Source organism: Suillus plorans, assembly GCF_016647745.1.
Source record: "Suillus plorans strain S12 chromosome Unknown HD556scaffold_101, whole genome shotgun sequence".
Taxonomy (NCBI): domain Eukaryota; kingdom Fungi; phylum Basidiomycota; class Agaricomycetes; order Boletales; family Suillaceae; genus Suillus; species Suillus plorans.
Window position 1 is genome coordinate 52,414 of NW_024537485.1, and position 23,771 is coordinate 76,184.

The 23,771-nt window shown below is 47.6% G+C and overlaps 4 protein-coding genes across 4 annotated transcripts; 3 read left to right on the forward strand and 1 right to left on the reverse strand.

Moving 5' to 3' along the window:
- The first annotated feature begins 491 nt into the window (after positions 1 to 491).
- HD556DRAFT_85113 (laccase) lies at positions 492 to 2,933 on the forward strand. The gene is made up of 12 exons (XM_041311834.1): positions 492 to 761; positions 809 to 860; positions 911 to 979; positions 1,035 to 1,193; positions 1,247 to 1,322; positions 1,374 to 1,401; positions 1,452 to 2,199; positions 2,259 to 2,279; positions 2,333 to 2,481; positions 2,536 to 2,559; positions 2,611 to 2,675; positions 2,726 to 2,933. Exons 1-12 carry the CDS (start codon positions 598 to 600, stop codon positions 2,803 to 2,805), a joined length of 1,635 nt encoding a protein of 544 aa, XP_041153386.1. The 5' UTR covers positions 492 to 597; the 3' UTR covers positions 2,806 to 2,933.
- A 3,325-nt stretch (positions 2,934 to 6,258) lies between these two features.
- HD556DRAFT_1249110 (uncharacterized protein) lies at positions 6,259 to 11,613 on the forward strand (the record flags this gene model as incomplete). The annotated part of the gene is made up of 19 exons (XM_041298815.1): positions 6,259 to 6,384; positions 6,443 to 6,577; positions 6,664 to 6,864; positions 6,922 to 7,609; positions 7,662 to 7,998; positions 8,064 to 8,307; positions 8,366 to 8,475; positions 8,526 to 8,716; positions 8,768 to 8,802; positions 8,856 to 8,906; positions 8,960 to 9,544; positions 9,606 to 9,704; positions 9,760 to 10,036; positions 10,095 to 10,165; positions 10,221 to 10,677; positions 10,720 to 10,811; positions 10,862 to 10,971; positions 11,033 to 11,329; positions 11,382 to 11,613. The coding sequence occupies 19 exons, from the start codon at positions 6,259 to 6,261 to the stop codon at positions 11,611 to 11,613; spliced, it is 4,338 nt and encodes a 1,445-aa protein (XP_041153387.1).
- A 1,025-nt stretch (positions 11,614 to 12,638) lies between these two features.
- Positions 12,639 to 15,062, reverse strand: HD556DRAFT_1279061 (laccase). The gene is made up of 12 exons (XM_041299266.1): positions 14,877 to 15,062; positions 14,777 to 14,828; positions 14,658 to 14,726; positions 14,420 to 14,602; positions 14,315 to 14,390; positions 14,236 to 14,263; positions 13,459 to 14,185; positions 13,385 to 13,405; positions 13,183 to 13,331; positions 13,105 to 13,128; positions 12,989 to 13,053; positions 12,639 to 12,938 (listed from the first exon to the last, which is right to left on the reverse strand). Exons 1-12 carry the CDS (start codon positions 15,035 to 15,037, stop codon positions 12,865 to 12,867), a joined length of 1,629 nt encoding a protein of 542 aa, XP_041153388.1. The 5' UTR covers positions 15,038 to 15,062; the 3' UTR covers positions 12,639 to 12,864.
- Positions 15,063 to 19,001: 3,939 nt separating this feature from the next.
- On the forward strand, positions 19,002 to 21,430 carry HD556DRAFT_85328 (laccase). The gene is made up of 12 exons (XM_041311839.1): positions 19,002 to 19,269; positions 19,317 to 19,368; positions 19,420 to 19,488; positions 19,541 to 19,699; positions 19,753 to 19,828; positions 19,880 to 19,907; positions 19,958 to 20,684; positions 20,743 to 20,763; positions 20,817 to 20,986; positions 21,041 to 21,064; positions 21,116 to 21,180; positions 21,230 to 21,430. Exons 1-12 carry the CDS (start codon positions 19,106 to 19,108, stop codon positions 21,292 to 21,294), a joined length of 1,620 nt encoding a protein of 539 aa, XP_041153389.1. The 5' UTR covers positions 19,002 to 19,105; the 3' UTR covers positions 21,295 to 21,430.
- The last annotated feature ends 2,341 nt before the right edge of the window (positions 21,431 to 23,771 follow it).

The following is a 23,771-nucleotide window of genomic DNA, read 5'->3' on the forward strand; positions in this document are numbered from 1 at the left end:
GCTGCCAGCCGACAACTGATCCTCAATTAAATTACAAGTTCTTCAGCCTAACTTGCACGATCCAATAATGGCACAATCTTCGATCATCCCCATTCTGCATCAAGGCTACCGGCTTATCTCCTTTCAAAATTATATGCAGACACCTTCCAAGGTCCTGACATGCTACTAGTACCATCACATAGTACCTAATATCGTGTGACCATGATAACTGCTAGTCTGAATCTCGCATGGCCTCCGTACTTGATCGAGTGGCACCTTCGGTCATTTACGTTCTTCTTTTCCTGCACACGAAGGTTTCATTCAAGCTATTATGGCCTAGCACTACACCTAGGGTCGTGCAGATCATATCCGAATCACGGCTTCGTGGTACGTTATTATTTTTGAACGGATCGACAGATCATTGTTACAACCCTAACTCCGTAGCAGTACACCGTCAAGACCGGGGCGCTAAGTAGCCGTTTTGCGGTGCGGATTATTTTGAATTAGTTTAAGGCTATCTACTTCTGCAATATAAAAGCTGCAAGAGCATCACAATATTATCCTGCTTCTCCCTACTCTCGCCAAGGGCAGCCTCACTATCCATCGTGAAAAATCGCGATGTTTATTCTTTGTCTGCTCGTTTCTCTCATCTCATCGCTTGATGTAACAGCTATAGCCGTGTCTCGCTCAGAGTACCCGCTATCTCAGGGCGCTGCACATGGTCCCTCAACTAGATTGACCATAGGCAATGCAGTCCTCGCTCCCGATGGCTTCCCGCGCCCGTAAGTCTATTATCATAGCATTCAAACTCGTTCCTGATCTTTGACAGAGCAACTGTTGTCAATGGCATGTTTCCTGCACCCATGATTGTAGCTCAGAAGGTAATTATTTTAAATATTCTTGTTGGGTGCCAGTGCTGACCTCACGATAGGGTGATCAGTTTAATATTGAGGTGGTCAACCAACTCACCGACGAATCGATGTTCCTGCTTACCAGTGTTGTGAGTAGTTTCAAATCAGCATGGATGTTGTTAAAATTAATCTTGTTTATGGTAGCACTGGCATGGCATCTCCCAAAATCGGTCGAACTATGCCGATGGGACGGCCTTCGTCACACAATGCCCCATTACGCAGAACCACTCTTTTCTACATACTTTCACCGCCGAAAACCAGACGGGCACTTTTTGGTATCATAGCCATTATTCCTCTCAATATGCAAGTATCACTCGAACCTTGCATATGCAGTGAAGGACTGACCTATGGAACAGTGCGATGGTCTCAGGGGAGCCTTGATAATCTATGACCCTGACGACCCTATGGCACACATGTACGATGTCGACGATGGTGAGCGAGAAATTGGATCATATGAACTCTCTGACCATCATGTATTTCCAGAAACTACCGTGATCTCACTTTCTGACTGGTGAGTTTTACAAACGTGGTCAATTTGTTCGATCAGCTCAGGATCACTAGGTATCATGTTGTATCCCCCAAATTGCTCGCTCTTCCATCTAATGCCGATTCTATGCTCATCAATGGACTCGGTCGCCATGTTGGCGGACCCCCGTCTGATCTTGCAGTGATCAATGTGACGCCGGGAAAGCGATATCGCCTGCGCCTGATTCAAATGTCATGCCAATCCGACGTCCAATTCTCCATCGATGGTCACAGCTTGACTGTCATCGAAGCGGATGGACAGCTGACAGAACCTCTGGTAGTAGACCAACTCCAGATCCTTTCAGGCCAGCGCTACTCTGTGGTTCTGGTAGCCAATCAGCCGGTGAGAAACTACTGGGTACGCAGTCTTCCTAATACGCCGGGTGCAAACTACATCGGAGGATTGAACTCTGCTATCCTACGCTATCGAGGCGCCCCAGCGGTCAACCCGATTACGGTAACTCTTCCACCCAAGAACCAATTGCAAGAGACCAACTTGCATGCTCTGGGCAGTCCCGGTGTTCCTGGTACTCCAGGGTACGGGAACGCAGATATCAACATCGACTTGGAGGTTAGCGTTAAAGCCCCAGACTTCCAATTCTATGTCAATGGCATCACATTCGGAAACACCACCCTTGGAAACAGCACCGTTCCTGTTCTACTCCAAATTCTTAGTGGAGCTCGACAAGCTACTGAGCTGCTCCCAGCCGGAAGTGTTTACGTTCTCGAGGCCAACAAAGTGGTAGAGGTGACGATAGGAATGCAAAGCGCTATAGGTGGACCCGTACGTCTTTTCCATTCATTCGATCTTTACGTGACTGATGCATATTTATATTGTACCAGCATCCTATTCATCTTCACGGGGTAAGTTCGCCGTCATTCCGAAGGCATTTCTGACTGGTGCTCCTGATTATTAGCATGCATTCGATGTAGTACAGAGCGCGGGCAGCAATGCTTACAATTACGTGAACCCTGTTCGCCGCGATGTGGTCAGCGCTGGGCACCCTGGGCAAAGAACGGTGATCCGATTCGTCACTGACAACTCTGGCCCCTGGTTCTTGCATTGGTATGACACCTTTGTATCGAGCTGTCAAGAAAGATACTAACTCTGAACCAACAGTCACATCGACTGGCACCTTGCAGCGTAAGTGTGTAAATCTTCCCGTGAACGAAATGGCTAATCCTTCACATTCAGCGGTTTCGGCGTGGTTTTCGCAGAAAGTCCCGCGGATACCCCCGCATATGTGGACCCCGTGCCAGGTGGGTCATACGTTAAGAATCCGTTCTTCAATTGCTGAATTGCTTTACAGCTGAGTGGGACCGCTTGTGCCCAATCTATGACAATCAGCCGAATTTCACGCTACCTCACATCCCTAACATTCAGATTTGATCATGCCATTTCAACCACAAGGGGTCGGCGTTGCCGTCGTGAACCTTGCTTAGTCCTCCTGTTGTCTGCTGTGACCAAGCCAACAGGGCTAAATGTAAATCTCATTGTACATTTTCAAATCTTGATGTATATGGCCGATATGTGGGGTTCTGATCTCTAGCCATATTTCTTGTATTTGTATTCTTTTGGCTGCGCTCTCTCTTCCAATGCGTTTACGTTTATATTCCCAAATACCTGCTTTATAGAAGGGTGGAAAATGATTGTCATGACCGTTCTGTTATTTGATGCGTGGAAAATGCTTTCCGGTTGCCGATCATCACGACCTGTCTTCTTCTGCCATGTCTTGAGTATTCTTGAGTATACAGCACGAAATACCATGCCTGTAATGTCTTCAACACAGCTGACTGCTCTTCGGAACATGACCGTCGAAAACGGATTAGTACAAAGTGCACTGCCTGAACTCTTTTCCCTGAAGGTTCTCTTCCGTGGCAAAGGTTAGCAAAGCTAAGCAGTTCGGTTCTCCATTCATCTTTGTTGTTCGCAACTGACACTCAAAGCTCACAGCCGTGTTACCCTGCAAGCCTGCTCCATTTCTAACTTCGATGATGCAATTCTTCCTATTCTGTTCGGCCCCGGATTACATGTCGGCAAAGTGAGTCGTGTAAGATCTCCATCACCACTCACCAAGTATATTTTCTTGTCATCTATAAGGAATATATTATTACTTGTTATCTGGACCCTGCACATCGCCTGCTTTGTGCTCACTACCTTTCTCGACAACTCCGGGTCTAGAAGGTCCCCTCCTGCTCCACATTTCCCTCGGGTTTCTAAGTTCGTCTGTCTAGGGAAACTGGCTTTGACAGCAGCAGCATGGCTTGGAGCGATTCCATAGGAAGCTCAGCTTGATGGTCGATTTTTTTAAATCCTTGTTTGTTGTCCGCTGGGCCGAGGCCCTACGTTGGATCTATAATACCGTGTCTAGTCTATTTCCGTTGGCCGTATCATGCTGTCTATCCTGTACAATGGTCCCGGCTTGCGCCAGGACGCCTTCTTCAGATTCTTGATATGGTAACATGTTTCATTGCGCTTCCTCTACTCCTTTTAGAACTGGTCTCATCCCTTTCCCTTTGCTTAACAGGTACTTGGTGTTGCACTGTCCTGGGCCGACCTCTCTACGCATCACCTCTCCGGTTGACGAAGGCCAGGCATACGAGAAGAAACCCGATCTGTGTATCCTACTGTCGAACTTGATCCTCTGTTGTCGCACTCATGCCCTGCAAATCTTGCTTCCGAAATTAGTAGCGCCGAACCACACATTAAGTTCTCGAATCCGGTTCCCCGCAGGTTTCGTGAGCGCTAGCCAAGTTTGTCATGCCGTGGTTAATGTAGATTGCATGATTGACCACTTAATTTGGTTACTCGATCCTCGTGCCAGTACTAGTGAGATCGCAAGCACTGATCTCCTCAATGTTCAGTCCAGCAACACACATATCATTATATTATCATATCAGTCTACAGTAGCCTACGGTAGAAATACACATGAGTCGTACGACTACATTCGATCATGAACTAATCGTGCAACCGCATAACGTGCCTCGGGCACGAATGTTGGGTAAAATCTGTGGCGTCGTTAGCTCACTAGGAGAACTCATTGCACCGAAGTCATCGGTTGGGTCACACGAATAGCATCTTTCCCGCCACTGTTCACCCTGCGGGCGATGAGCAAATTCAGCGTGTAATCACATTTCCAACGGAGGGTGACGGCTTGCTGTTTGATGAAGACATGAAATAAGACACAATCAGCTATATGTGAAGCTGTATGAGGTGGCAAAACGCGATGTCTTTGACATACCACAGTTGTGATTGCAATGGCGATATATCTACGATGTGCGGCAATTAACGGGAGAGCCATGTTTCGGAAGCGAGCGCCCTGATACCAGTCAGCGAGTTACTAAGTATCGTTAGTTGAGATAACAAGCACTTATGCATTAGTACATCCAGGGGTGACTTCCTGTAGGGTCGGATTATCCGGATTATCGTCATGAAGACAGAAATCTGTTCGGTAGAGGCACCTGATTTGTGTCAACGTGTGAGTCAAGTGAACGCTCAGAACCAGAACCTGAGTAGGAACCGAGAAGGATACCATGATAAACTTGACACAAACACATGTTGGAACTTTGGGAGAATGCAGCCGACAGAACACATTTGCCGATTTGAAAGTGTAGAATATCGTCCCTGTATCAAGAACAGGTGATAGGCTGTGACATACCTCAAGGCCTCATGTTTGATGGAACCGATCAAAGCTCCAGGGCACGGGATGCTCCCTGATAGTGTCATAGCCTGATTCAAACCGGGCCATCGGCGAAGGTATGTTACCTTTGTGCGGTGACTAGCACGTTCATGACTGAGTCCGCAAAAATGCCTCTAGTGTGTTGGCCGCATCAGCACGAGTTTTTCAAATTTAGCTCCGGGACTTTTAGTAATTTTATCTTAATTGGGGTGAACCCGATTTGGAGGCAATCGAGGCTAAGTTTTGAAAAACCGGCTGTAAAATTCTGATAGCCGAGACCCGGAAATATACAATCGCGGAAGACCAATTATGAAATGGCGGCTTTACGCTATATATAGTCTAGCAACCCCAAGTACTGGGGAAGTTGTCAAAGTATTGACTCATCCGATAACAGGACAAATAGTTTTTACAGCAAGGTTTTTATGTAACGCAGAGGCATTTGTGCGAAATGATCTTCGGCAAGAAAAAACTCTGCTTCATGTCACTAAGAGTTGGACGCAAGTACTTTGCTGTACTTCGTGGCACGGCCTTCCTTTTTTTTTTAAAAAAAAAAAAAAAGTTCGAAGTCTCATGCACATATTCAATTGATTCGAGCAGCGGGGGCATCCGCTAGATCAATTTGACGGGCACGGCTCACCGCTGCGAGGAGGTGAGAGGGATTCATGAATGGCCAAAACACATCTGTCCCTGGCAGGTCACAGGTGTAGTTGCTAGGCCACAATTGGCTTGAATCCAATCTGTGCAAAAAGAGAATCACTAGTACAGATTTAGGCTGTGCCAGATGCTGGCGAGGGTCCATTGATTACTTAATGATTTGACTGATCACATAAGCAAGTTGGACCTCGCTTCATAGTACCGAGGAAGCAATTCGCCTGAGCTTCAAGCTCCCCGTCGTCCCCGAATTGCTATGATCAAATGGCAGTCTCCTATTTGCGTGTGTTTTTTTCGTTATCTCCGTGTCTTTCGGCGTGTCTTCTGTATGTGCAATTGTCTATACTAGCTAGGCCGGTATTGCCGCTATCCGGGACCTCGCTCAGCCCTCAGCCGACGACTTATTGTTTTTGCGACCAAATCAACAGGTTGGTTTTCGAAGCGACACATCTTCCTAGACTTGACAGCATACAATATCCTGCATGGCTCCCTGGCACAGGACAGCCGCTTTCATGTGGTCAACGCTTGCTTTTCTTCTTTGTTTTGCTTTCACGTTTGCTGCTGATCCCGGGCCAGAACATGCCATAAGCTACTTCGACAATGCACCAACTCGTTTGTTCTTTTTCGACGATACGACTGTGAGGCATTCATATCTCCCTCGGGGTTCACTCAATAATAATTCACTTGATCCTCTAGAGTGTGATATACCATGATGCCATCTTCGGGGAAATACATGTTTCTAATGATGAAGGCAAGACCTGGAAACGCGCAGATGACATACCACCTGGCGAGGCTGCAATGTTTATTGAGCATCCATTCGACAATCGCGTGGTGCGTTACTGTTCATCATATCTTATTCTCACTATATTTCATCTGCCTTGAACACACCGACGTAGATCTGACTGAATTCTATCTAGGCATTCGTATTAACAAATTCCTACACACATTACCGCACAGACAACCGCGGAAAGTCATGGCGCTCGTTCAACGTCCCTGAGCTACTAGCCTATGTCGAAACACCACTCTCATTCCACTCAGATCCAAAAAAGTGGGAGTATACCCTCTTCCAGGCTACCAAATGTGACACAATTTCCTCGGGAGAACAATGTCGGGATGTGGTACGTCCTTATTCATATAGATATATATGTATTCCTTGCATCTAAATTTCTATGTAGACATACTACACTAAAGATGGATTTGCCTCATCACCACAACTACTCCTAGATGACGTCTCCCGTTGTCAATTTGCTCACAGTACTAAGGACTTTAAACATGACGCTCACGAAGACCTCATCTACTGCGTCGCCTATGACTCTTCCGCTACGATCGGCTCGCACAATATTGCAAGCAGTCGTCTGTACTCTAGCACAGACTTTTTTGCTACCAAGCAGAACGAAGACCTTGGCATTGGCAAGAATGCCAAGGGCGTCGTAGTATTTGCGATCGTGTCCAAGTTCGCTGTGGTTGTGCTCAAGGACTTGACGCCCGGCAGCGAGGGTGATATGCTATTATATGTTACTGTAAACACCAAGGAATGGGCCAAGGCACATTTCCCGCATACCTCCCAGGCGCGCTTGCGAGAGAACGCATACACGATCGTCGAGTCTACGGTCCATTCTCTAGCAGTAGATATCGTGTTGCAAGACTTAACCACTGTCGGTACTCTGTTTGTCAGCAACTCCAACGGCACCTATTTTGTGGAGAGCTTGACGGACACGAACAGGAACATAGCGGGGTACGTTGATTACGATACCATATATGGCGTCGATGGTATTGGTATTGCCAATGTCATTGCCAATGCGCAAGATGTTGAGAGGAAGATGGCAGCCAAGCAATTACGGTCGGTCATCACATTTAATGATGGTGAGGAACGATGTTTTTTGTTTTATTTTGAAGTGACCTTTCGTCTTCCCAGGCAGCTCATGGGATCCTCTTGTCGCTCCTCGCGGGACCTGTTCTTCCGAACCATGTTCGCTGCACTTGCACTCGGTAACAGACATGCACGACTATGGCCCTGTTTTCTCGTCCCCCGCCCCTGGCTTCGCCATGGGCGTTGGTTCCGTTGGAAAGGCGCTCGCGCCATATGAGGATAGCAACACCTACATGAGCACCGATGCCGGCCTGACATGGACCATGGTCCGCGAAGGCGCATGTCAATACGAATTCGGCGATTCCGGAACTGTCATCGTCATCGTCGACGACGAGCAACCTACCGACTCCATCATGTACTCCACGGACATGGGCCGGACCTGGTACGTCTTTCCACCCTGCCGCCCGCTGCGTGTGCATATGTGTTATCTTATTGAAATCCCTATAGGAACACGTACAATGTTGGGATCCAATTCCGTGCCAAGAGGCTGACGACGGTATCGGATTCGACGTCTCAGAAGTTTCTTCTCCTCGGCCAGGTCACGCGGCAGTCCCAACAACCCAATGAGGGCCGTAACGCTGCCATCTACCTCGACTTTGCCACCCTCGGGCGCCGGAAGTGTGGTCCTAACGACATGGAGTCATGGTATGCAAGAGCCAGTACTAAATCAGAGTGCATCATGGGTGCCAAGGTCTGTTACTGAGATGTAAACCTCGTCATGAGAATGGTCTTGCTGATATACTCTGAAGCAATGGTACACCAGGCGCAAGGCTAATGTAGATTGCTACATGGGCGAGAAGTTTCACGATCCGGAAGTTCATGATGATACGTGCCCATGTGAGGAACATGATTATGAGTGGTACGTCGTTCTTGGTTACTCTGCCTATCACAACCGCTCATGCGTTCTAGTGACTACAACTACGTGCGGAGCGATGGCAAATGTGTGCCTACGGGTCCAGAGCGCATACCTAGCACCCAGTGCACCCTTGGGACGCCCGACGAAAAGTACATGGGTTCATCAGGATATCGCAAGATCCCTGGGAACAAGTGTCAAGGTGGCTCTCGCATGGACAAGCCCGTATCTAAAGATTGTTCCGGAGGTGAGTGCTTCAGAAGAGATGGAGGGTCTGTGTCTCATGCGTCATTTGCAGCTGAACCTCTTGAAGGAGCGATCGTTCACCAGATTGTATGGCTCTGTTCTGGCTTTTCTCCCCAGTATGGAAACTTACGATATTGCAGCATTCATTCTCTAGTGATATTGTACAGAGCGCGTATTTCAGGGACTCGAAGGTGAGCGTCGTATACATCGTACCATCAATACTTCAACTTGCGTCTGCCTTTAGACCGTCCTCGTCCGTCTTGCCGACTTCACAATATGGCAATCTAGCAACGAAGGTTACACATGGGAACAGAAGTTCCCAGAAGAGCGTTTCCTAGCGTTCTATATGCATACACACAGCAACGAGCGCGTATACCTTGTCACTGACTCCAATAAGTTCTTCTACACAACAGACACAGGTCGCTACTGGCACTCCTCCCAAGCACCTTCGCCTCCCAACACCTTCGGGGCTCAAGTGCTTCGCTTCCAGACCAAGTCCGACTATCTCATCTGGATCGGCAATGCGGACTGCGAATCAGGGTACAACTGTCGCGCGCAGGCTCAGTACACATGGAACAACGGGCGGAATTGGCGGTTGGTGGAGGACTATGTCGTCAATTGTGACTGGGCACGCGATGAGGAGCTGCGGATCGATTCATCTCAGATCCTATGCGAGTCGTATGCGGACAAAAAAGGCTCGCAGGTGTTTTTCGGGAAAGACAATGCGTTGCAGCTTGTGTCTGGGACGGACTATTATGCGACAAAGACGAAGTTGTTTGACCATGTCGCGGGGTTCACCAAGTTTTCAGAGTTTTTGGTCGTGGCTGAGGTGAGTTTTTTTTTGGTTGTTCTGTATGTGTGCTGTTGATGGACTGATTGTGTACTTGCAGTACCTCCCGATGAGGGGCACGCTTAACCTCCAGGTGTCACTTGATGGACAGACGTTTGCTTCTGGGAACTTCCCTCCTGGCATGCATCCAGATTCTCACGTAGGCAGCTCGTTCTAACTCTACAAACGCTGGAATTGTTCATGATGTTTTCTAGGCATACACTGTCCTCGACTCCAGCACTAAATCTATCTTCCTACACATGACCATGAACGAGTTTCCAACGCCATGGGGCAACATGCTCAAATCCAACTCTAACGGAACTTACTTTGGCCTATCCATCGAGAACGTGAACAGGAACAATGAAGGGTTCGTCGACTTTGAAAAACTCGCGGGGTTGGATGGCATTGCGATGGTCAACGTAGTGTCCAATCCTGCGGAGGCCGTGCTCACGGGACGCAAGGCTCTGCAGACGAAGATCACGCATAATGATGGTACGCCTTTTTTCATGGGTATCTTTTGCCTCTCGTTGACGGTTGCTTGTTGCGTCAGGTGGCACTTGGAAGCCGCTTTCACCCCCTTCGGTAGATTCGTTGGGTGTGAAGTACCCTTGTAAATCAGCGGTATGTCGTCCTTTCCTTACCATTGCTGTCAATTGACCTATTTGGTCGTGTGTAGGGCTGCGCACTTCACGTTCACGGGTATACAGAACGCATCGATGCCCGGGCAACATACAGCAGCCCATCCGTCGTCGGTGTGGTGATGGCAGTCGGGAACGTGGGTGATTCGCTCGCCACCTACACGGAGAGCGATACCTTCCTGTCCCGAGATGGCGGGTTCACATGGGAAGAAGTTCACAAGGATGCCCACCTCTGGAAATTCGGCGACTCAGGGTCTATCATCGTGATCGTGAACGATGAGGAGCCGACGGACCATGTTCTGTTTACTACAGATGAGGGTCTCACTTGGCGAGAATTCAAGTTCACGACTGAGAAGATCAGAGTGAGGGATATCGTGACGGTGCCAGAGGATACAAGCCGGAAGTTCATGCTTCTGGGTCGTTACCCCGCGACGACCAGCTCGGTGATCGTGCACTTAGACTTCTCGCCTCTCACGCATAAGAGATGTAAGTTGGGTGCTCTTTGCTCGATGATTGATGTTAAACTTATTATTCCAGGCCTCGTGGATAACGAAAACCCTGGACACGATGACTTTGAGCTGTGGAGCCCCAGTGAAGAAAGAGACTCGCTTTGCTTGTTCGGTCGACAGGTGAGTCGCCCGAACTTTTGTTTGTCCTTTGTCACCCACATCATATACAGACGCTCTACCATCGCCGCAAACGGGATGTGAACTGTGTTGTTGGAGACACGCCCAAGGCACTGGACAACATTGTACGGAACTGCACATGTACGCTGGAGGACTTTGAGTGGTGAGTCACGGGTATGATAATACCCGCTCAGAACTAATTTAAATCTGGGCACGAAAAATAGCGAATTCAACTATGTCCACAACGGAGAAGGCAAATGTGTTCTTGTGCCGGGGACGACTCCACGACCACCCGATGATTCATGTCGCAATGGAGAAGACTATTGGTATGAACGCACGCCATACCACAAGGTGCTCTACTCCACTTGTGAGGGCGGCGACCGCATAGACCGAGGCACGCAACACCTGTGCCCTGGCATTAATGGCCACAGCAAAATATTCTGGACTATGGTGATTTTGCTTCCCTTTGAGATCACAGCGCTTGTCGCATGGTGGTGGTACAAGGGCAGAATGTCGAAAGGGTAAGCGACATCTACATCATTTGTGCGCGTTGTATGCTTATTGTTGACACAGGGCCGCCCGTTTACCTGGAGGCAACTACTCGCGTGAGTCAGGGTCTGGTGTGATGGCTACGCTGGCATCTGTGCCATGGTTCCTTCTCGGGCTTGCGGGCATCGCGGTCAAATATAGAGACTCAAACCGAGAATCTGTATGGATGGGCCACCGCGAGAGGCGTGGATATAGGGATGTGCCTGTAGACGAGGACTCAGATGCGCAGATCGTGTACTTCGAGGATGAGGAATGAGCGGGGCAGAGGCCATACTTTGCCTCGACTATACATATCAATAGTTCATACTTGACATACTTGCCCTTGTAAATCATATGCATAGCCAATTGCCTTCCTATGTATTCTAGTTCTTGTTTTTTGTTGGATATATATCATAGGATGGCTCCGTCCGATGGTATTTGATCGGAATTGGATGATATCAGTACTTTGCAGTAAATAACACAGTGCATACAGTACTAGTGATAGTGCGCCTGCAGGTATACATAGATCAAAATCCCCCATGTTCGATTCAACGACCAATGGATAAGTTTAGCGTGATACGAAATACCGGGAGAAACGAGCCGCATCTACAATAGGTTCCTGTCGATCGATGCAAAGAGTAAAGACTTCGCATCGGATGAGACATACCGACGACTTGCACCTTGTTTTGAAGCGTTGGTCAGTGAGTATCGGACCTTACCGCAAGCATTGATGATCAAAGTTAGAAGTGGAGCCGGGTCGCAGGGTAACATGTAAGGCTGTGAGCTTTGATGTCACCGGGTTGTAGGGTAATCTGGTGTCTGAATCAGTTGCGGATAACACTGAACTTGGAAGCGAACAAAGAACCGAACCAATGGTTAGCTCTAACCTTTGCCATGGAAGAGAACCTTGAGGGGAAAAAGTTTAGGCTGAGGGCTGAAGAGTGGCTACATCTAACACATGAAATTTGAATCTCAACGAATCTTCGATGAGGAGCGGTGATGCCGCGGCGGACTCGCGCAATGATTTCGGATTTCCAAGTCGTACTAATCCGTTTTCGACGGACTTTTTCTGAAAGTACGATTCTTCACAAGTTCAGAAAAGCAGTCAGCGGTGTTGAAGACGTGATATTGCAGCATGGCATGTCGTGCTGCATGCTCAAGACATGGTAGAGGAATTCAGTAGGGCAAGGATCAGCGCTCAGCGCTCAGCTGTGATTATCGGCAACCGGAAAGCGTGTTCCACGCATCAAATGACAGACGGCATGACATTTATTTTCTGCAGAACCTCTCCACCAATTCAATCGGTGTTGGAGAATACAGTCAACGAAATACAAGTACAAGAGACATACAAGAAATAGATCAGAACCCCATATCATAGTTCGTCATCGGCGCGAAGATTTGAAAGTGTACAAAAAGATTTACATAATCCCTATTGATTTGGTCGCAACAGACAGTAGGAAGGCTGAATGAGTTCCGTGGGGGTAACGGTGGCCCCTAGTGGTTGAAAGGGTAATGTAACTATGCAGAGTTAATTGTCGGTGATGCGAGCTACTGTCGGATCCGGGTCTTGGTTATAGAGTGGACACAAACGGTCCCATTCAGCTGTAAGACAGTTCAGCAATAGAAGTATGGATTCTTGGCATATGACCTACATGGCACGGGGTCTACATGCGCGGACGTATCTGAGGGACTTTCCGCCATTACCACGGCAAAACCGCTGGATATGAAGGATTAGCCATTTCATTCACAGGAAAATTTGCACGCATACCCTGCAAGGTGCCAGTCAATGTGACTGTCGTCCGGAGTTAGTATCCCTCGTGAAAGCTTGACAAAAATGATGACATACCAATGCAAAATCCACGGGCCAGAATTGTCGGTGGTCCATCGGATCACCATTTGTTGCCCAGCGGTCCCAGCGCTGACCACATCGCGGCGAACGGGGTTCACATAATTGAAGGTACTGCTGTCTGCGCTCTGTACGACATCGAATGTATGCTAATAATCATGAGTACCAACCAAGCATGCCTTTGAAGCCATGGAAAACTTACCCCATGAAGGTGTATAGGATGCTAGTGAAATATATGTCAGTCACGTAAATACCGACTGAATGGAAAAGACGTACAGGTCCACCTGGAGCGTTAAATATTGACACCGTCAACTCTACAACTTTGTTGGCCTCGAGAATGTACACACTCCCGTTTGGGAGCAGCTCAGAAGGGTCTTGAGCTCCACTAAGAATTTGGAGTAAAACAGGGACGGTGGGGTTTACGAATGTGACATCATTGACAGCGAAAAGTGAGCCATTGAAGGAGGCATTGAAGTTGAGGTTGATATCGGCGTTCCCGTACCCTGGAGTACCAGCAGCACCGGAACTATTCAGAGTATGCAAGTTGGTCTCTACCAATGGATTCTCGGCTGTCGTATTGACCGTGGTTGGGTCAGCCTCTGGGGCACCTACGTAGCGTAGGATAGCAGTGTTCAAACCTCCGCTGTAGTTCGCATTCGCCGTACTAGGAAGACCGCGTATCCAGTAGTTATCCACTGGCTGATCGGCTTCTAGAACTACAGAGTAGCGCTGAGCCGCAAAAATCTGGAGCTGATCTACCACCAGAGGTTCTGTCAGCTGTCCATCTGCTTCGATGACAGTTAAGTTGTGGCCATCGATGGAGAATTGGACGTTGGAGTCGCATGACATTTGAACTAGGCGCAAGCGATATCGCTTTCCCCGCGTGACATTGATCACAGCAAGATCAGACTGGGGTCCGCCAGCATAGCGACCGAGTCCATTGATGAGCATAGACGGAGCAACAGGTGCAGTGCCGATCAAATCAGGGGATACAGTATGATACCTAGCGATCCTGATTTAATCGAGGAGATTATCCATGTTCGTAAAACTCACCAGTCGGCAAGCGTGATCACGGTACTTGCTGGAAACACATGATGGTCAGAAGGTTCATATGAACGAATTTCTCGCTCACCATCGTCGACATCGTACAAGTATGCCAAAGGGTCGTGAGGATCATAGATTACCAGGGGTCCCCTTAGACCATCGCACTGTTCCATAGGTCAGTCCTCTACTGCACATGCAAGGTTCGAATTATGCTTGCATATTGGACGGAATAATGGCTATGATACCAATAAGTGCCCGCCTGGTTTGGGGCGGAGAAAGAATGTAGAAAAGAGTGGTTCGGCGTAATGGGGCATTGTGTGACGAAGGCCACTCCGTCGGCATAGTTCGTCCGATTCTGGTAGATGCCATGCCAGTGCTGCCATAAACAAGGTTTATTCTAACAACATCCATGATGATTAGAAATTGCTTACAACACTGGTAAGCACGAACATCGAGTCGTCGCTGAGTTTGTTGACCACCTCGATATTAAACTGATCTCCCTATTGTGAGGTCAGTACTGGCACCCGACAAGGAGGTTGAAAAAGTTCACCTTCTGGGCTGTAATCAAGGTTCCAGGAAATGTGCCATCGACAAGAGTTGTTCTGTCACAGATCAGGAATAAGTTTTGAGTACCGTGATAATAGACTCACGAGCGGTTGAAGCCATCGGGAGCGATGGCTTTATTGCCTATGGTTATTCTAGTTGTGGGACCATGTGGAGGGATCTGAGATAGTGGGTACTCTGAGCGAGATACCATAGCTGTAGCATTAATCGATGAGACAAGAGAGACGAGTAGAAAAAGGATTAACATCGCGATTTTCAGGATAGACAGTGATACTGTCATTGGCGAGAGTAGGATTAGATTATAATGCTCTCGCAGCTTTTATCTTGCAGCGGTAGATAGCCTGGAAGTGTTCCCGATCCGTTCAAGAATGATGATGTACCACAAAACCGTGATTCGGACATGACCCAGAACAAATTGGACGGCAAAAGGGCCAACCGGTTCCAGGTGTAGTGCTAGGCAAAAATAGCTTGCATCAAGTCTCCGTGTGCAGGAAGAAAAGAATATCAATCACTAAAGGCGCCTCTCCGTCAAGTACGGCGACTTTGCGAGAGATTTAGGCTATCGGTTGTAGGACAGAATTGACTACACTATTAGATACTATGTGGTGGCATCTCTGCAAAGAATGTCGAAAGGAGATGGCCGGATAGTCGAGGTACGATGAAGATGACCAAAGCTTGTGCCATTATTGGATCGTGCAAGTCGAGCTGAAGTGTCTATAGAGGACTCGTGATAAATGGAAGGTCAGTTGCTATCAGGTTATGGCAGTGACTGTAATTGCGGCACTGAAATTCACCAAATGCACGACCGCATACTACAGGCCGCAGATAGTGAAGTTGAAGTAAAATTTCGGCCTGGCTTATTACGGCCTGATGCCATGCCAAATAACATCACTAGTTAGTTATAGTCACTACAGCGTGGGCATGGCTTCCATATGAATGGATGGTTGGTTGGTTAGTACTAGCTCGTCGAAATGGTAGCTGGTGGAAGAAATGATAGGCTAAGGTTAGGGTCCGACTTGCCGTACGTAATTGTAAATTGCAGGATTGATTACTTAATCAGGCTATCAGTGAAGATCGCAAGCTTTTCGATACAATACTTATACATGCGCGCAGACGTTCTCTATGGTGAATCGTGCTTTGAAACACAACTTCTTCCGAGTTCCACATGCGATTGTCCTACATGGGTCGCCATGGACCTCCCCTTATTGCAAATCAACAGGGGTGTTTATGTATTCCCGAAGTTCCAATTAATATTATGCTGTTTGTATCTCTTTTATCATGGCGTTTGCTCGGTACCGGTAGACTACTATTCACACCCATTTAAGACCAATTGCAAATCAGGTACTTATTTGAAAAGTTGGCTAAATCATGTGATCGCATCCTCGATCCGAGTCTGCTCATCATACGCATCCGACAAACTTTCACATAGGCGGAAGGGTTCCCTTAATCTAGCACCAGCGTGACCAGTAACCTTGGAAGCAATTCGCATCCACCTGAACTCCACATGTTCTCCGAATCGCTCAACCGCTCACTAGATAGTAGTGACCAACGAGCACTTGACAGTTGCATGTGTTCTTTCTTATCTCCACCTCTACTCCTCCTTTTGCAATTGTGTTCTACTTGTTCCAATCAGCGACCATTCATTTCTCTCCTAACTCTACCGTACCATCATTCGGTGTCCACGTGTCCGTCTTCATCGTAGATTCGTGGAAGTTAACGTTCAGATCTCAGTTCCTCATATCGGAGAGATACATTGCCTGCCGTGTTACATTCTCTTTCAATCGGATCTGCGGGTTCAAGCTGGGCCGTATTGAAATCGAAAACAGTTTCCCCTGCGACTTCCTTATGCGACGACATTCAACTGATGTCAAGGGAGAGAGCCGTGCTAGACGCACTGATTCGTTGGCACACGGACAGCACATACCCCACTTTCAATAGTATAACGTCATCGAGACATTCGGACGCGATTTCCAAGAGAAGAGAAAAAAAAAACAGCAAACGTAGTGTACAGACGTCTCTTATTGTAACTCACGGTAGAAGATGTCCAAAGGTGAACGGAGCGCCTGTTGACAGTAAACGACGTTGGCGCCGATAGGTTTGTATCATGCAAACGAATGAAATCGCAAGGCTCGCACAATTGGTCGTCAACAAGTTATCTTGGGGGTATCTTTACAAATAAAACCGGGAGGTCCTCTCGGGCAAGCGTCCTCTTCGGTCCTTCTGGTGCAGCAGAAGGTGGTCGAGGCCGGTCTTCAACAGAGAGGTTGGGTAGCTCGATGGTGGGTGATTGATCCTGATCGGAAGGCGGATATAGATGCCATACGGCTGACGCTCTGGAACTTAAGCTTGATGGTTGATTAAGCTGCTCTTGGGCTAGATGTGGAATGTCGGCGAAAGGACTCTGCACCTGAGTCATGTGAGTTGTGGTTGTGTCGTAAGAATAGATCACACTCACCTAGGGACAGCAGACCGAACATAACACAACAAACTTCTGTGTCCGGCACTCTGAACTGCATCGTGACAGGAGGGGTAAGAATTTTTGATGGTGCAGCAGCAACGAAGGTGCATGTCGCATACAACGCGCCGACAGTGTCTGGCCCTGCTTGTGCTTGGTGGTTAACTTTGTTTTCAAACGCCAAAGATCATGTAACTTTGAGAACAAGCACGAGACCACAGTCTGTTGAACGGTCTTGGCTCGTCTTTGTTGACCTTAGATGAGCTTTGTTTGATCCTGACTGATGAGCGGTGCCGTGGATTACAAGGGCACCCATGCCAATTATACAGACTGCGAGAATGATGATAAGTTTGCGACAGGAAAGGAGCCTCGATTGATCCAGGTTGGGCCAGACGGCATAAGGAAATCCAACTTCCTTGACCAATCAGGGCATGACAAAGCTTTGAACCCTAACCTTAGCCTATCCATCTCTTTCTATCACCATTCATTAATGCTGACGAGCTAGTACCACGACTTGACCAGTCACCGCTGTACTTCATAGCATCTAATTAATGGCTTAAAACAACAACCAACCAACCAACGACATGCAATGCAACGTTGACCGACCCTCATGACTTCTATCCCTACTTGTCGCAGCTCAACTTGAAGGCACCTTCTCATGAGGATACCCTCGACACATCCTTTTAGACACCGTCTCTCTCCTCCACAGATAGTTTGGAGACACAATTTAATCACCACGGTCAATAATAGAGGTTTGATTTTTTTGATAGCTGTGCTTCAGTTTGGACACGATCTGGGCCGCTGCGTCGCGCCGCGACGGCTCTGACCTTTTGAAATAATACCTCAGGTCATAGACACCTTGGTTTGAATCCCTTGACTTTCCGACGCCAACTGCTTTATCCTTTCCTTTATCCTCGGGTTCCCGTGCCTCCAGTTAACTCGCAGTAGATTCTTAATGGCTCCCTCGCTTATGGAGTCTGGACCACTTAGCCGAGCCCTGTGAAGCCAGGTCCAAGCCATTATCATGGGCCTGGTTTATGAGGGCCTGAGGCAATGCCAAGCACATCACTAGTCACTGCAGCGGCGCCCCGGCTTCCAAAATCGACATCAACCGAGTTACTATTTGCCTGCGATCGTGGATTTGGTACACAATCATGGTCACTGTCATAGCCTGCCAGAAAATAACTGACCCTCCATCGGTGACGAGTCCTGGAAGGTCACTTCAGCCCCACGCCCACGATCCAATATCTGCACAACCCTTGGTCATCGTCATCACACCTCAACTATCATCAAGACTGCCGGCTGTCTCTTGTCAAAGTTCCGTACCGAGACATCTAAGTTCCTAGTGCATAGTCGGCACCACCGAAGTCCCGACATGCATGAGCACCTCGTACCTCACAGCGTGCGACCTTTTCTGCCGACAAATACTAGCCTGATACTCTCGCATGGCCGCTGTACTCCACGGAGAGGCACCACCAGTGATTGACATTCTTTTTTCCCCTGCGCATGAGAGTCGATTCAAGCTGTTGTGGTATCCTAGTACTATGAGGTCAATTGGCAGTTTCGCCGTCTGAGTTATTTTGGATCGTGTCTTAGTCATGGTGTCGTGGTACGTCCTTGAAGCTTTGAAAGCCCATCGACAGATCGTTGATAAGTCCAGGAGAAGTACACCGTTGACATGTGGATAACAGGGGTGCTGGGAAACCTTCTTCGGCGCAATCACACACCGATACAATCGAGAGGTACCAATACTTCGAACGAGAACGAAGGCTATCTACTGCTGCAAGATAAAAGCTGCAAGGACATTACAATATTTTCTTACCACTACTCTCGCGAACGATAGCATCGCTACCTATCACGATGTTTATTTTGTTTCTAGTCGTTTCTCTCATCTCATCGATTAATGCTGCATCCATAGTATCTCGCTCACAGTCCTACCCACTATCTCAGCCCGCTGTACATGGTCCCACAACTCAATTGACCATAAGAAATAAAGTCATCAGTCCCGATGGCTTCAGCCGCTCGTGAGTCTATTATCACGGCACTCAAAACTCATTCCTGATTTTGACAGAGCAATTGTCGTCAATGATAAATCTCCTGGACATTTGATCACAGGCCAGAAGGTGAAATTTTGTTGATCTCCTCGTCGGGCGCCAGTGCTGACCTCACAATAGGGTGATCTGTTTAATATTGAGGTAGTCAACCAACTCAGCGAGAAATCGATGTTCCTGCTTACCGGTGTCGTAAGCAGTGTCAAATCATCGATGTTGTCAAAACTAACATTATTTGCGGCAGCACTGGCATGGCATCAACCAGTATAAAACGAACCATTACGATGGGGCGCCCGGCATCACACAATGCCCCATTACGCCAGACCACAGATTTACATATTCTTTCTCCGCTCAGAACCAGACGGGCACTTTCTGGTATCACAGTCATCATTCTGTTCAATATGCAAGTATCACTCGCGGCTGGCATGTACAGTAGAGGACTGACCTATGGAACAGTGTGATGGTCTCAGGGGACCCCTGATAATCTATGACCCTGAAGACCCTTCGGCATACTTGTACGATGTCGACGATGGTGAGCGAGAAATTCGTTCATATGAACCTTCTGACCATTATGTATTTCCAGCAAGTACCGTGATCACGCTTACCGACTGGTGAGTTTTACGATCATGAGTAATCTGCCCAATTGAACCAAGATCACTAGGTATCATACTGTAGCCCGCAACTTGCTCCACACTACACCTAGGTCTGCCAATTCTACGCTCATCAATGGACTCGGTCGTTATGCTGGCGGACCCCAGTCTGATCTTGCTGTGATCAATGTCACGCAGGAAAAGCGATATCGCTTCCGCCTGATTCAAATGTCATGCGATGCTAACATTAAATTCTCCATCGATGGCCACAACTTAACTATCATCGAAGCAGATGGAGAGCTGACGAAACCTCTGATGGTAGATCAACTCCAGATTCTTGCGGGTCAGCGTTACTCCGTGGTTCTAGAAGCCAATCAGTCAGTGGATAACTACTGGATACGCGGTATTCCTAACAACGATCAAACCTACAACGGCGTTGCTATCCTACGCTACCACGGTGCCCCAAAGGCCGAACCGACTACGCTCGATACTCCATCCACGAAGCCATTGCAAGAGACCGATTTGCGTGCTCGAATAGATCACAATGTTCCTGGCATTCCAGAGTATGGTAAAGCAGATATCAACATTACCCTCGAGGTTTCCTTCAACGAAACAGAGTTCCAGTTCCATGTCAATGATACCGCATTCCAACCCCCTGATAAACCTGTTCTATCCCAAATTCTTGAAGGAACAGACCCTTCTCAGCTGCAACCACAGAAGAGTGTGTATGTCCTCGAGGCCAATAAAGTGGTAGAGTTGACGATGAAAATGAAAATGAAAAACGCTCCAGGTGGACCTGTACGTCTTTCCATTCATTCGATATTTACGTGACTAATATAGATCTATATTATACCAGCATCCCATACACCTTCATGGGGTAAGTTTGCTGTGACTTCGGAGGCATATTTGGCTGATACTCGTGATTGTTAGCATCCATTTGATGTCATACAGAGCGCCGGCAGCAAAATTACCAATTATGTGAACTCCGTTCGCCGCGATGTGGTCGGCATTGGGTGCGATGATGCGGTCGCTGAGTGCGATGAGGACCAAACGGTGATCCGATGGTTCACTGACAATTCTGGCCCCTGGTCATTGCATTGGTATGACATCAATTCTATCAAGTTGTCAAGAAGGGTGCTGACTCTGAACAACAGTCATATTGACTTCCACCTCGAGGAGTATGTGTGTGAATCTTCGCGTGAACGAAATGGCTAATCCTTCATATGCAGAGGCTTTGCCGTGGTGCTGGCGGAAAGCCCCCAGGATACTCCCGCACATGTGAGCCCCGTGCCAGGTAGGTCATACGTCAGAATCCGTTCTTCTATTGCTGAACTGCTTTACAGGCGAATGGAATCGCTTATGTCCAATCTATGAGGAATACAAGAGGACCCACCCTGACGGGATCTGAGGCAGATTCGGATCTTGATTGAACAACCCCCAACTGTCACGTTAGTGGAAGGAGCACTTTCATTCTACTCAATAACGATGTTATTTGACCATTTTATTTCGTGCACGAGATGTTAGACAACAAATAAATCAGGCACGTTATTGATTAGACATTTTGTTTGCTATTCTATTTCGTACTCGGCATACTGTGTTTGAAGTTTTCTATGCGAGAGAGCTGTAGCTGAGTGAGACCGTTGAACTTGAACGCGACACTGTTCAATATCGCGAACACTAATGCTGACATGGACTAGCAAGAAACAGCGAAACCAAGTCTTAAAATGCCTCGCTGGAGAGATGTGGAGACGGTGGCCGAAGAATTTTCTGCCTTCTGCCAGTGTTAATCATATGGCCCGTGACACATTGTTAGCGTTCAGATCAGAGAAGTATGGAAATGGGAAGGCGCTGGTGCTCAGCGTTCAGTGCTGGCAAGAGTCAGTCGAAAATCATCAGAAAAGAGCGAAGTAAGCGAGACAACCGAAAAATGGTCGAGAGGTGGGCATAAGTGAGTTCAAACAAGCAATAATGAATGTAGACAAAGCAAAATGACTAGAGATTAGCGCCAGTGCAGGCAAGCGACGACGAATGCAGAGAAAAGTGAGAGTGAGTGGAGACAACGTGCACACACCTATAATATACTCCTTAGTGCTTGGTTCCATTTAGTTTTCCAATGGGCGTTGCAAGAAGTGTGTAGCGCAGCGAGTGCGAAAGGGGTGTGTAGACCGCTTGTAGGATGTATAGATAGTAGAGTTGGAGGATCGTGACTGAATGCGATATGATAAAGATTGTGGCGAGTCCGAGATGATAAACGTTGAGAGTATGCTGTTAGATAACGAATGCGAAGATGAGATTTTGATACTTGTTATATTTATTATTGCCTCGAGTAAAAATTGTACATGGGTACTTGTACTTGCAAAACGGTAAGAGCCTCAGGTATGGCTAGGCCGAACGATTATGTGAAGGTGGAAGCAGAAGGAAGTGGCACGGCACCTGACAGGGTAGAATAATGATGATGAGAAAGAGGGTAAGAGAAAGCAATCAGTGGGTGTACGAATATCGTGTATACCAAGTGACGAGAGTCGTATAGATGATTTATTGACAGATTCCAGGTCAGTGGGCTGCGAATGGGGTTGAACAAATCGGTAGCGACGAAGGATCGTGCTGAAGTGCTGATTGATGACACCAGTGAGCTGAGGTCATGGCTGCGGTAAACGTTGGTAATCCTTACAGCATATTACTTTCTCAAACTATAATGTGGGCGGCGCATCAGAGAACCTGTGAGAAGAAGATAAGTATCGTCATATATCATTATATATCGTAATATAAGGTTGTCACATTGGAATATACAGTGATATAAAGTAATATATGACTATGTAAAAGCACCATAATCAGCATAATCCCCAGTAAGAACTCACCGGTTTACTGATGCGGCCCGTAGTAGCACTAGTACTAGTACTGTTGTTAACGTTGAACGTTGAACGTTGAGCAAACGTTGAGTCACCTGTAAACAATTGTGCAATTTACATTATGTAATCAATCACAAGTTCTGACCCTAACCATAGCTTATTACTTCTCCTTCTACCAACCATTCCGACGAGCTAGTACCAACCATATAGAAGCCAGGCCCATGGCCGACGCTGTAGTAACTGTCACTAGTGATGTGCTTTGGCATGACCTCAGAACCCCCGTAAGCCAAGCCTCAAATCAACATGAACTTGACTATATGCGGCCTCGTATATTTGGTTAGTTTTGGTACCGCAATCACAGTCATCGTCATAGCCTCCCAGCTAATAACTGATCCTCCGTTGATTACGAGTCCTCGATGATCACTGCACGATCCAATAATGGCACAATCTTTGGTCACCCCATCGCGCCTCAACTACTAGGCTACCGGCTATCACCTTTCAAAATTCTGTGCAGACACCGAAGTGGCTAGACACACTCGGCACCTTCCAAGGTCCTGACATGCTACCATCACATAGTACCTAATAGCGTATGACCATTTCTGTTCGACAACTAAATGTCACATAGCCTCCGTACTTGACGGAGGGGCACCATTGGTGACTAACCTTTTTCTTTTCCTGCACACGAAGAGTTGATTAAAATTATTGTGGCCTAGCACTACACTTGGGGTTGGCCGTTTCGTCGTTTAAGCTATTTTGGATCGTGTCCGATTCACGGTTTCGTGGTATCTCATCATTCTTGAACAGATCGACAGATCGTTGCTACAACGCTGACTCCTGTTGCAGTACACCGTTGAGACCGGGGCGCCGAGCACCCTTTTTGCAGTGCAATCACATGCTGATAAAGTTGTAAGGTGCCAATTGCTTTGAAATGGGAACACTTCAAGGCTATCTACCGCAAGATAAAAGCTGCAAGAGTGTTATAATATTATCCTGCTTTCCCCTACTCTCGCCAACGAAAGCCCCACTATTCATCGTG